Source organism: Gymnoscopelus microlampas, assembly GCF_963454915.1.
Source record: "Gymnoscopelus microlampas genome assembly, chromosome: 9".
Classification (NCBI taxonomy): Eukaryota; Metazoa; Chordata; class Actinopteri; order Myctophiformes; family Myctophidae; genus Gymnoscopelus; species Gymnoscopelus microlampas.
Window position 1 is genome coordinate 51,067,888 of NC_139946.1, and position 14,271 is coordinate 51,082,158.

General features: G+C 39.7%; 1 protein-coding gene across 1 annotated transcript; it reads right to left on the bottom strand.

Moving 5' to 3' along the window:
- Positions 1-967: 967 nt before the first annotated feature.
- LOC311051929 (myelin-oligodendrocyte glycoprotein-like) lies at positions 968-11,901 on the bottom strand. Its single transcript, XM_084066657.1, has 6 exons — positions 11,740-11,901; positions 6,579-6,677; positions 5,911-6,231; positions 4,805-4,837; positions 3,999-4,026; positions 968-1,074 (listed from the first exon to the last, which is right to left on the bottom strand). Exons 2-6 carry the CDS (start codon positions 6,673-6,675, stop codon positions 1,047-1,049), a joined length of 507 nt encoding a protein of 168 aa, XP_083922783.1. The 5' UTR covers positions 6,676-6,677; positions 11,740-11,901; the 3' UTR covers positions 968-1,046.
- Between the last annotated feature and the right edge of the window lie 2,370 nt (positions 11,902-14,271).

The following is a 14,271-nucleotide window of genomic DNA, read 5'->3' on the forward strand; positions in this document are numbered from 1 at the left end:
TGAATGACAAAACACAGTGTGACTGATGGGTGTTGATGTCCTGCTTTCACAAAGATTTTTTTTCTTCAAAAACACAATATTTTCTACACCAAGGGTTCCCAAACTTTTTAGGTCACTCACGACCCCCCAAAATAGGCATATTTGAACTGGGGACCCCCCACCCTGACAACCACTTGGAATTGTAGGCATTACATTTAGTTTGAATCGGTTCCGCAGATAAATATTGTGAAAATAGCCAAGCTACAAGCTTGTAGATCGGCTATTTTCACTATGTTTGCCTCTTTATGTAATATTTGACAATTTGACCATTTTGGTATTAAAAAAAAAAGTCTTAAACTGTGGCCCGGACCGCCACCGCAGGACTAGCGGTCGGGCATTTAGGTTCCAATGTAGCCTAAAACTCCAATATATCCTATGTTATCCTAACATAAAAAGGACAAGTGTCGCCGAAACGTTGTACCACCGTCCTGTACTATTTTTCTGTGTTTTAAAGTAAACAACAGACAATAAGGCACATTTCAACAAGGCAATTTAAAGTGCATTAAGAACGTTCCAAATGTTCCAAAGAAAGTGAAAATAGGCAGATTATGTCTTTTGCTATATGTTTATGCTCTCTCCACACCAGTGGCGCAGCGTCCGGGGAGGCCAGGGAGGCGGCCGCCTACCGGCCCACGACCCTGGAGGGCCCGGGCCGTCAGATAATAAATCGGTAAAATCAGGCAAAAATAAGAATTAAACAACATAACCCTAACCTAACCCTACCCTAACCCTAAAACCAAAATAAAGTGACAAAAAGCCCCCCAAAAAGTGACCGAATCCGCCCAAAACCGCAAAATTTTGCTGTGCCTACCGGCCCGGCTTTGAGTTGTTCCGCCACTGCTCCACACATTTCATTTGGGTCATAGGGAGACATCAAATTTCTCTTTTGGGTCTCGAGCTAAAAAGCACAGATAGAAGTGCAGGAAGTGCAGCTGGAAGGTGAGGGTACATGAGTGCAGATAGATGTTCCATCAACGACCTTCAGACCTGGTTTGTTGAGACTCCGTTCAGATCTCAGAGACACCATCCTTAGAGCTGGACAGAAGATAGAGAGGTGGGGTTTGGGAGAGATAGAAGCAGACAGAGGAGAAAGAAGAGAGAATATATTGAACTGTAGAAGAATTCAACCTTTTAATATAATCTGGTGAAATATTTGATTGATTGATTGATTTAAAATGACACAGAGGTGAGTTGGCATGAATTTAAACATGAAACTTTGTGTAGAAGAAAGGGCGTTAAGGCAGGTCCGGTGCGTCAGATTCAGGACTCTGACCAAGATGTAGTAACATTGAAACGTCAGTCATTTGTCTTATTACTTAGCACCTTTATTAACCTATTAAGACCTGAGGGTTGAGGCTAATTCTAAAAATGCCTTCTAAATCAGTAGTTCTCACACTTTTTCGTGCCAAGGACCCCCAAATTGATATATACTGTATATATATATATATGGCTGCGGATGGACCTCCATCTGAAAATGTTTTGTGCCAGGGACCCCAGAAGAGAAGATTTGTGTTTAAAAAACCAAGTGACACGCTATGAACTTGTATATCTGCTATAAAGAGGCTCAAAGTTGGCTGAGCTGCTCCAGTGTGTTCTTTCACGTTTGATGAAAAAGTCTGTACCTGTCCTGATCACCAGCTGGACATTTATGGTGTTGAACATCTGGAGATGTATTAGAACGTAATTTATGTTGAACAGCTCACTTTAGGATATAAGCTTTAAATTATGTTATCACTTGATTTGCCTAAAGAAAGAATATGATATTGACTGGTTGAAATGACTGCTGAGGTGCACTCGAAGGCTTGCAGCAGGCAGAGGCCTCCATTTCCTTTATGTGCATTTCCTGTATGTGAGCTGCACTCGCGGCGTACGTGACATACAGCCTGCATCTATGGCTGATCAGTGGGGTCAACGAGTACCCAAGATCTGATAGTTTTAACCAAATGTTACATGCACACATGCAAGTGTGAATCATTTGATTTTCTGATTAATGATTTAATTTAATCATATATAATTGCTGATAATATGCAGTATAATTGCATTTACTGAATTATGCTCAGGTATAAGAAACATTTCGGAGGACATTTAACCCCTCAGTATGCCCATATATGGCCATGCTGATAATGTCGTGCAAGGTGCAAAGTAAGCGTTTTTTTGTGTGTGTGGTGGGTAGCTGTTGGACAAGTCACACATACACCCACATGCAGACACACTGACTTCTGAGAATCACCTATAGCGTCTGACTTCTAAGAATAAGGCATGCACGCCTATGTGCACGCAAATACACACACACTGACTTTCTTCACTTTCGAAAAGTCATCCATGTGCACACTTACGTGCACTCACATACACACACTGATGTCTGGAGAACTTCCTTTAGACCGTACTACCGTATAAAGGGGCGCTCACGAGAGCATCAAGCGGGTTTTTTAGAGAGGCTGGGGAGACAGAGGCTGAGGGAGACTTGGGAGGTTTTGGACGGCTGTTGGGGGCCCTTTGGGCCCCTTGGGCTCTTAGGTTTTTGGGGCTTCTTCTCTTGCACCTTGCTCAGATGTTAAGCAGTCTTGGCTCCACATGGAGGAAGGTAAAGAATTAAATAAATTAAGAAGGTAAAGAATTAATTAAATTAAGATGGTAAAATATTACTTTTAACAATTAATTAAATCAAAAAGGGTAAATTTCTCTATTTTGAGATTAAACCTATTTAGTGCTACTTTAAGGACATTTTTGGAATTACCAAATTTAGACTGTATTTCAGGCTGAATGAGATCTAAATGGAACCTCCTCTTTTTAAATCTAAATTATAAATTAGTTTAGGACAAGCCTAAATTAAGGCATTTGGAAACCAGACAGACATGAAACATTATTGATTTCATTTCTATTGGTATTTTGTATTTTGTATTGTTAAATACACATCTGTAATCCCACTATGAACTGAGCAAATAAAGGGAAGCTTTTAATCTTTCAAAAAGCCTCATTTTCTGAGTTAGTGTTATAAAGATAATTAGACTAGGGGTTTCTTCTGAAGGACACCACCAAGCCCTCGGTGAGTATGAGAACTCCACACTACGGCAACATACATACACATTCTATACACACCCCATACAGGTAGAGATTTGTAACTGATGCTAAAGTTGATGCCAACGTTTGATACAAAGCTGGGCGGAGTGATGTATTGAGCAAAGGTTTTAGGAGTGCAATGTTTTGTATGCAATGAATTGCGAGCATTTAGGTGTGTTGCGAGGACCGTGTGCTATGACGATGTGCTGAGAGTTGGCAAGGTGGCTTAAAGAGTGAGATGGTTTGCATGTGTTGACTCATTATCCCTGTGTGTGACTGTACTTAAGAGTGAGTGAAGGTCTGGGTAGCAGGCCATGGGGATGGTGGGTTGGTGTAACGCATGAGTTTCAGTGCATTTCTCTAGTCAGAGGAGTAGGATAGGTTGTTTCAATAGTGTCTTTTGACTGAGTGAAGGTCAAGTTGATGTTCTGTTGAAGCTGGCCAGTAAGTGTAGGGGGCCCCTCTGCCCCCTGTCTTTCTTATAACACAGTTATCCTCATATCCATAGTTTTGTCTTAAGTCGGGGACTGGGTATTGTGGTAGTGGATCGAGTTACGGATGGTGACCAGACTTAGATCAAAATTTAGCCGCCATTTCCCCGGAGGCCAAGGGCCTGCTAACACGGTCGAGTTTGCTCTGAGTTCACCATGGCGCAGAAAAGGTAGTTCTCGCGTCGCCACAAGTAAATATACAGTTTTCTACACTTCTGTGTGTTGCTTGTTTTAAAAGGTCCCTGAGTGAAGGGGACCTCCTATCTGTGTTGTACACCGCTCCAGTCGTGGTTCTGGAATGGTTAATAATGGAATCTGTAAACAAACTCCTGAATGCTTTCCCTCTTCTTATAAACCAGGCCACTGACAAAGACCATGATGAGGACGATGATGATAAGCCCAACCCACCAGGGAAACTGTCCAGTTGTAGGAACCTCTAGAGAGATAGAATGACAGATGAAGAGGAGGGACGAGAGAAGTGAAAGATGAAGATCAGAGGTTCAGTCATCCATCCTCCTTACAGCTAAACAATCAACTATTGTTACAACTCAATAAGCAATAACTTTTATAGATCACTGATTTCTACCACTCAATGATACGATAAGTACATACAGTTACTGAGGCACACGCACGCACGAAAACTGCAACAAGGTATTGCTGATGAACTCCTGGGACCTTGTGTGATTATGCTGATACAGTAGGTACAGTACTGCATGTATGAAATGGAAACTTGAGATGAGAAGTTGTGTGTCTCTCTGTATACTCTATGACCACAGATTTCCCCAATTAACACTGAAACACTAAGAACCTCAGTGAGGTAGGTTTTATTTTTAGTTCATATGAATGACATGATTGACTCTTGTTAATGTGATTTATTATTTCAAAGGGGAATTTCACTTTAAAACACTCATTTTCATGTCAACTCAGCCTTCTGTGTACACCCCAGAGAGTTTTGAAGTTGCTTGATTCAATATTTAGATAATTGATATTCATTTGATCAGGCACACCTCCTCCTATCCTATATAAGCCTATTCAAGTTCAAACTCCATGATTGAAAACACACATCCCTGATTCTGGTGACTGGTTTTCTCCTTCTAATGAATGAGGACACCTTCATTTTTGGATTTGTTATGTCAAGGTGCTATTGAAGGTGCTACTATGCATCTTGGACCTTGTAGGTAGAAGTGAAATAACTGGAACATAATGTTACCTACCCACTGTAGAACCACTGTCTGAGACACGCTCACCTGAATGAACAAGAAATACCAGAATTAAACCGACACTGATGAACACAGACAGCGAAAGCAGACAGACAGGGAAAGAATCCAAACATTTATTATAATAAATAATTGATAATTGATTGATATGAGCGTCTCCTAAATGCCTGAATTCTAAATTGAAACCTGTATTTGAGTTGAATTGTCGAATTAAGAAACATTGTTTTATTTTACAAATATACATGTCTATAATTAACTTGTGTGTGTGTGTTCAACTATTTCTGATTCAATGTCGGTATAACTGAAATGACAAGAACAGCATGTTAGGCCTACCAACATTTATAAACTCAACAAACTCATTTGTTTCTTTGACTTAAGACGGCAACATTTCTAATCCTGTTTCTCATCCTGTATAACAGTTACTTGTTGTTTACTGGACGTGTCACTAGATTTAACATATAACTACATTCTACATGTGTTTAATAGAAGCTTAATTGATGTGATATAGGTGGTCACAGTCCGCCATGTAAATTCTATAGGACATTCATAACAGCATAGTGTCCACTGTTCACTGTTGGATACTGTTAATATTTCCATATTTTAGTATGCATTTCACATACTATTGAGTAGCTACAGTACTAAGCCTTCGGATGTACATATAATTCTCACATACTAATTTGGCATACTTAATAGTATGTTTGTATGGCATTTCAGATGCAGACAGTTTCTCTGCCTCAAAGCAGTTCTATGCATGTCTAGTTTAATGTGGCAAAAACTGAGCTTTGGCAGTATATATAGTACCGTATAGGAATCTTCAAGTTTGTGATTAGATTCAGCAAAATGGTGAGCAACAAGAGATTATATTTCCTTCTAATGCTACCTGATGATCTGAGAGTCTTTGAAAGAGACTGGATGATTACCCATGATGTTATGTGCAAGAAGAGGGTGCTAGAAGATTTCTAACGCTAGTTTAAACTAAATAACGACGAGGCAATCTAAGGACATTTCAAAAGTGAGGACAGAGCATGGTCCAAGAAAACCTTTTCAACAATGTAAAACAGCAACTCTTTTTTTATATCATATCAGTACATTTATTGTCTTACCAACTATGAGTTGAACAGTGACTTGCTTCTGGAATTCAGGAATGGTGCACGTGTAGATTCCTTCATCAGATGACTTCACTCTGGAGAGATTGAGGGACATGTTACCTTTCTTCAATTCATCCATGAAGAGGGACGTTCTTCCCTCGTAGGAAGGATTCTTATTATCGTCAAATTCTTGCCCGTTCCTCTGGAAATGCACATATTGATCACGTGGTAGGTCTGGTCTTGTCCACTCTACAGCCAGTTCATCAATAGTGGGATCAACCTCACATGGTAGAACAGCATCATCTCCAACAGACGTTTTCACTACCAGACGATTCCCTGAAGATAAGATACAATAAGATAAATTAAACCTTTATTGATCCCGGGAGGTTAATTCAACTGTTAGAATGGTACATGTAAGAACAAAACAAAGATATATGAAAAAATAATAATTTGCCTATGTGGTAGCATAAATACCATTTACTATCTAGCTTCAATATATGTCATTACACCTGCATGCTTGTAACAACTTAATCACACCTGCATGCTTTTAACACTGTGACAGGGGTATTGCATCAGTACTGTCTGTATGTCAGTTGGAGTGCAACAGCCATAGCTCTTACAGTTAACTGGAGGAATTCTAAATAATAATAATAACAACAACCACCACCACCACCACAATTTACCTATTCTGTTGATGAGCAGAAACAGAGCTGAAAGTAGAAGGAGACTTGAGGAATGTTTCTTCTTATTGTAGGTCACATGTGCATACGCCATCTTCATATCTAAAAACAATAAAGAAAGAAAGAAAAACAAAGAAAAAAGAAACACAAGGAAGAAAGAAAGAAAAGCAAGAAAGCAAGAAAGAAAGAAAGAAAGAAAGAAAGAAAGAAAGAAAGAAAGAAAGGTTATTTAGGCAAGAGAGGTTAGCATTGAACTTCTGAAGGACATTTTTATTCTTTTGACGCTGGAAAATAGGCATTCAACAATGCTACATGTCGTCATTGGCAGTGTTATTAATATGCCTTCAAGAAATAATGGACACTGGCAAAAAACACATTGCTGTCGCACACGTCCAAAACCTTTATTTTTATTAACGTAGGAACAATGGCTTCCAATAGCATGCTAACTTTCCAGGAATATAAAGCCTGCAGTTTCTATTAGCTTGGATTCGCCATCGATGATGTCACTGGTAGACGGGATTCTAAACTCAGACCGTTAACAGACACAGACCGACACAAAAATGGTACCATATAATAATGAGCATTAGTGAGGAGGACTAATTATATGAAAATAGTCGTCCTTTAAGAAACCAGGGGGGTTCATTATGCATTGATTCTCATGGCTGGTTTTCCCAGGGAATCCCCAGGTAAATGATTGATAATTGGGAACCAAATGGGCCCTTATGGGTCTGTAACTCGACAGTTTACAAAATGGAACCAAATGGACCCTTATGGATCTGTAACAATGAGAGTGTAGCCTACACATGTAGTGTAGCCACATGGACCTGTGAGGGTCCATTTGGTTCCATGGATGTGTACATTCTCAGAGTTACACTGAATGAGGATTTTACATGGAGTCCCACTGTCCAAGAAATAATAATCACATCAAATGGTGTTACATGGCCTAATGTATATCAAACTGGGCATTCTCTAAATTAAAAAGGAATCACTGAGTTAAATTATAGAATATTTATTAACATAAAAATACAATAACAATGTAAATGTAACTGTGTGCAAACCCGCCGGCCTTGGTTTACAATATATTTTGTGATAAAATTAATAATATAGGCTATTGAATAACATCTAAATGTAAACAACCCTCCCAAGGCTAGAGGTGGAGGCACCAGGAGAGGTGGGCACCGGGATAACTGGGCACTAGGACGAGTGGGCACTAGGGACATGTGGGCACCTGGACGAGTGGGCACTTAGGGGTGGAAATAACTGGGCACCTGTACGAGTGGGCACCTGAATGTTTTCTCTATCCTAGCATTCAGTTCAGCAATTTGTTGAGTTCAGTAATTTTTTCCCTGTACAGTAGGGAAACAGTAACAGTAGGCTACTCATTGTTATCTATTTTTCCATAATTTTATAGTGCACTGTTTAGCTATGTTTTCTCTATCCTAACATTGATCATTTGACCATTTCTGTGTATCCTTAATTATTTTTGGTATTTTGGGCACCCCCGCGGTGCATCGCTTGCTGCCTACCCCTCCCCTACGCCACTGGCTGTGAAATTTAGACTGTGGCAAACGCTCTAAAGTGTGGCTTTCCTCTTTTCTTGTGATAACATTGTCACCCACTTTGATTGTGAGGCCGTCGGCCTTCCCGAGGTAGACCCAAAGGGTTTTCAGTTTGTCCCAGGTGTAATGATAGTGATATCAGTAGAGCCCCTAAATCTATGGTAGAGCCTGGCACAGAGAGACTGAGACCTTGTTTACGTTGGCGAAAAATAAGCTGACAAAAGAGTTGTGTCACCGAGTGGTCATAATGTTTGTGGTCAAACTAAAGGACTATGTTTATTTGGATGTAAACAGCTGTTATGAACTGAATGGACTTTGTTTTATTCCTTGAATGGTTTATTAAAAGGAAGATTATTTGCTGTCTTGCAGTGAATACAGTTTACAGTAGTATTCGGCACAATGCGGTTCAGACAGGCTTTTATATTTGTTATTGTCATTGTCAGTAGTTAGTAGTATTTAGAAGTACACTACTGCCCTGGGTAAATACAGATTTTTCTTTTTTAAAGGATAAAATAAAAAACATGCAGCTATTATCCACAAATGGATCAACTGTTGGATAAAGGAGAGGATGTCTTAAATTGACTAAGGCTTAAAAGAATAAAGTTACTTTTGTTAAATAAACATTTGACCTTTTATTTTTTTTACCATTTTGGAACTGAAATAGGGAACCGTTAGGAACCGGAATTGATAAGGAGAACCGGAATCGTAATCGGACTCATAAAGATCCTAACGATACCCATCCCTATAGTTCCCACAAATGACACCATGATCACACAGATCATAATGAACCTCTCCTCTTCATGCTGTTAGTTACAATAGCCTAACAGCATAAAAACAAATAGATTATCTATCTATATATCTGTCTGTAAATATATATACATAAAATCTTATAATAATATTAACAATATATGATATGTATATGAACATTAACAATGCATCATCATATATTTCATTAATAATCATAATAAAAAAAGAATAATAATCCTAAAGACCAACATGCAAAATAAATTGTGATACGATTGTGGATCGTGATTCTGCCTCACAAAAAACGTGATACTATATTTTGGCCATATTGCCCACCCTTATGAATAGTTATATTAGCATGCCCATATATGGGCAATGCTACCAATTTTTTTCACACGCACCCACAAGGTACGGTGCACAGGTTTACAGGTGGCGGTGAGTGTGTTTCTATTATAGCCTACACATTTTCAGCTCCTTTCAGCACCTTTTCAGCTCCTATAATTCAAGGCATTCTGCATTGGGGGGCAATGCCCACCTAGATTAGACTTTGTGCCCCCCCCCCCCCCCCCCCCAGTCCAGATTGGCCAGTAGTAGGCTACCCCACCATTATTTTAATATGTTTTACAGGTGTTAAATATATATGATTGTTGTTATTTGTAGGGCTGTCAAACGATTAAACATTTTAATCAGATTAATCACAGCTTAAACATTAATTAATCATGATTACTCACCATTCGAACTATGTCCAAAATATGCCAAAAATGCCATTTGGTTTCATTTTACGCTCTCAAGAGTTAAATTATTGTTAAACATCTGTATTACTTAATTAAATAATTGCTATTTTGATCAACGTTTGCCTGTTATCTCTACTATGGTACCAACATCAATACATCATGGAATTGTGGACAGAATACATTTTGAACTTGAGTGAGTACTTTTACTTGTACTTTAATAGTCAGGGGATATTAGCAGAATATTTTCCAATCTTGGAATAAATTCCTTACCAAAAAGAATCTTCACCAATGTGTTTGTAAAGGTGTCTAGTAACACATCTCACAAAGACGGAAATGCAGTCCCCCAAGGAGAATTTTTGACAGCTCCTTAAAGTTGGGGTACCCACCATAACCTTGGTTAAAAAAAAATCAAAAATCAAAAAAATCAAAATTTAATTCTGTTTTAAGTAGCATGTGAGGGGTCAAACTAGGGTGTTTTTATGATTCTGAATCCATTGCAAGCATTTGTTTTGCACCAAAACCACTCCTTGGGCTAAACACGACCATAGCCATCCTTTTCCAGGTATACTTTTTGTGTAAAAAGCCCATTGAGATTGGGCCGTTTTTAGCCCAAGGAGTGGTTTTGGTGCAAAACAAATGGGGGGGGGGACTGCATTTCAGTCTTTGTGAGATGTGTTACTAGACACCTTTACAAACACATTGGTGAAGATTTGTTTTGGTAAGGAATTTATTCCAAGATTTTTTTAATATCCCCTGACTATAAGTAGGCCTAAAGGTTGGGGTTCCGGAACATCCTCAAACATCTGTAGAATTTGGAGACTACCATTTAATAGTTTTTGGAATTTGGATACGATGTGGCGAAAACAATTATACTTTAGTACCCGGACCTGACCCTTGGCGAGCGTTTCACCGATTCTGGTTGAGATCGCAGTGGAACCCCATCCCTTTTATCTTTATCCATTGCAGAGTGCAGACAGTCAGTGCTTGCTTGCTTGTATCCACGACCCATACGAGTTCGGGTCCCAGGTCCCTGTGTTTTATTATTGAGCTTGGTTCATATTCTATCACGGGAGTGGCTGTGGGACCCCGGTTCTGTTTATCATAACATCCGAGCGAACCAAGAAGACCCGTACTGGGCGCTGAGAGACGGAGACGCAGAAAATTGTGTAGCCTATACTTGATTTGTGCTTCGCCGTATGACGGTTCTGTTGCGTATCGAAAATAGCAGACATACAAGCTCACAACGTCACTTTTAAGTAATTAGTGGTTATTATAAAATATGGCTCTTTTATTGCTACTTACCTACTCTAACCCTAACTTTTTAATGGATCCTATGTACTAGGCTGATAAAAGTGTCAAACTTCCAAAATCCACCAGAACACTGGAGATTACATTACTCTGTTCAAAATGTCCTGAGGGGGGTCGGGAAAAAAATCTCCTGTTATCTGACGGCCTGAGGTACTTGCCAGGTATGCATGCTAATAACAGCATTTTCCATGGATGACCTTCAAAATAGTGTTAGGACTTTCTCCCTTTACGGCTTATAGGCCCTACACGGTACGGTACTACTACATATACATAAACGTTCAGATTACAAATGCAAAGTGCTTTCCCATGGCCATGGATGTTACAATTATGTACGGGCCCTCAGAAGTACCCATATCTGCCGTAGTGTTCAATAAAAAGTATTTTAATCCGATCGTTGGCCATTTTCTCTGTATGCTTTCAACTACGCGACCCTATCAGTTGGAAGGTGTAATTGCACTCTGATACATTATAACTCTATGAAAAAATGGCCACCAATCGGATTAAAATGCTTTTTATTGAACAATACGGAAGATACGGGTACTTTTGAGGGCCCGTACATAATTGTAACATCCGTGACCATATGGTAAGCTCTTTATATTTGAGATGTGAACGTTTGTTGTAGATGTACGGGCCAAAAAAAGAGAAAGTGCAAACACTATTTTGAAGATCAACCAAGACTGTCATTACAGATGACCGTCTTGTCTTGCGATCCAAGGCTAGACCAGTAATTAGGGTAACCGGATGACTCGGCCCAAAACACGCTTGCCCCCTCATAACTAGTCATATCAACACTGCGTTTCAAATATAAATTTCACAAACCTTTTAAGTTTTGCTGCCATTCTCCACCAACCAACGTTGCATGAACAGTAATCCTTGATTTCAGAGAGGGTTGATGGTAATCCTTTGATTTTAAAATTAGAGTAGGCCTTTTAATCACCAGTGGATATATTTTCAACACAAATGCCTGCTGCTTCAATGCCCGGTGGGTTAATTAACAAGGTTCTCAGCTGAGAAGGCTGTTAACCATGAGGAACCAACTCCCTGATAACTAGGCCTACTTCTTTATTTATTCCTCATTTCTCCTTTTTTTATTCCTTTTATTTCTCGTTGTGTGACTGTCAGGTGACTCTCCACGCATGTCTTGGGACCAGGGTTGCTGGTCATGGGACGGGCTAACACGCTGTGCAACGCTATTTTTTGCAGGAGCACGCACATGCAGATGCACAAAGGCTGCCGACTGCAACACCAGCATGAATTAACATAGGATTAACATAGGAATGAGCCTAGATGCATATCAATTGTCCATTGTGTGACCTATAGTGTAGGTGTTAAAGGTAGATTTCCACCACATTTAGTTACTAGTTACTTTAAAGATATAAATCATTACATTATACAACTTTAACCACTTTAGCCCTATTTTATAACTGGCTATTTGAAAGTAGCCTATCTACAAGCTCACAATGCGACACCTTGTGAGCTTGTAGATCTGCTATTTTCAAACATTTTAGTACTTTTACTTTTGGTACTTTAAGTACATTTTTATACCAATACTTTAGTACTTTTACTCAAGTACATTTTGAATTCCGGACTTTTACTTGTAACAGATATACTTAAGTAAAACATTTGAGTACTTTTTCCACCACTGCTGACGTGTATGCATCAGCAGTGGTTATACGGTTATTTGAATAATGAAATTAACATCCAGAAAATAGCCAAAACTGAGCACATCTCTCTCTCTCTCTCTCTCTCTCTCTCTCTCTCTCTGTACCAATACAACACTGCTCTGTCTCCACCAAACAGACTACTTCAGACTACAACAGACTTGGCAAAAGTTGGCATTTAGTTCAGCACAAACTGTTGGCCAAAGTTAATGAGGACTAATTTTTACAGGCAGTGTTGCCGTATTTTGTGAGAGAAATAAGCATTCCGGTCTAGGAAAACAAGCCCAAAAAGAAGCAACTTACGCCACATGACATGAACACTTTAATCCTCGGCTATTTCCAAAAACTCTTGCAATAAAATGTGGAATTTTTAAGATTTTTTTTTAAGATGTCTATGAATTGAATACCAAGGCCCTCAATGGAAACAAGACCGCAAGGACTTTCATGAACGGACCTGTTGTTAGACAAGTATTTTAAATGTAACTTTGCTGTTTTACATTTTTTGCCTAATAAAATATTCAATCAATCAAAGAGAGACTTCCCATCATAAGATGAATGCAATGACATTTATTGATAAAAACAGATGATGACATGAATGCAGTAGTATGAATGTATGAATAGTAATACAATTAAATGAGATACTGTAAGTTAGAACACTTTGTCGCGGGCCCCATTGCAGGAGAAAAATCAGATCAGGCAGGGCGCTCTTCAGGAGCCCGCCCCCTGTCGATAAGGCCAACCTGGTGGCGCCTGCTGCTTGGGCGGTGTCGGGGAGGTGGTGGGTGACCTGATCAGAGAGCATGAGAACGAGTGAGACAAGGAATGAGGAGGAGTCCTTTTAAAGGGACTGTCAATCAGCTCAGCTGATCTGATTGGAGCAGGACTAATGAGGTGATAGTGAGGGAAGACATTTTGCTCAGTCTCTCAGTTGAACTGTCGTTAATGAAAAAAATCCTATTTAAAACATTTGGAAACAAGCCTAAATAAGCAACCACACTTTAGAAACCAATTTTTACAAGCAAATTTACAGAAAAAGAAGCCCAAAGTTATAATAAACCGACATGGCAACACTCATTACAGGGGTTAGGGAAGGGGCAACAACCATTTCTCTACTCATGCTATATTTAACAGCAATATTAATAGCTACCAATTTGTATGACACCTTAATTTACCCATGGAATAAAGCTCTATAGCCTATATTGATATCCATCTATTAATACAGACAGACAGACAGACAGACAGACAGATAGACAGACTGTGAACACAGCTGTCCTGTGCTCTCATTGGCTCTATTGACATAGATCTTCTTGAGGTGCGGTCGCAAGTTCGCAACGCCGTTCATACTGTATGATGTCCAGTCGGCCAAATATCAAACGCTCGGGGAGGCATTGCTTCATCTCAAGGCATCATTTCAAGCCATTGCTCAAGCCCTGGCATTCTGGGAGCTTGCATCTACGGCTGAAGTTGCCTACCACCTGAGCCAGTGCCACCGCACTTAGGTTTTATAGCTCTGCACTGACCTCCAGGCCCATAAGGGGCAATGTCTTTCCACTGTATCCTCACTGAGGAGGCCATCTTTCCCATACACGTGATGGCCCAGCTTAGTCCTCTAATCCATGGAGAGGGGGACAGCCCAGGACTCCCTAGGTTTCCCAAGGATTCTCAGCGTCTTGCTCAAGGACACTTCGAC

What these genes read in the sequence shown, in the direction of transcription:
- LOC311051929 (XM_084066657.1), bottom strand. Translation starts at nt 6,675, where the DNA reads ATGAAGATGGCGTATGCACATGTGACCTACAATAAGAAGAAACATTCC. An exon ending in CACTGTTCAACTCATAGTTG is followed by an intron (nt 4,838 to 5,910) that starts GTAAGACAATAA and finishes TTGTTCATTCAG; the next exon opens with GTGAGCGTGTCTCAGACAGT. An exon ending in AGACAGTGGTTCTACAGTGG is followed by an intron (nt 4,027 to 4,804) that starts GTAGGTAACATT and finishes CTATCTCTCTAG; the next exon opens with AGGTTCCTACAACTGGACAG.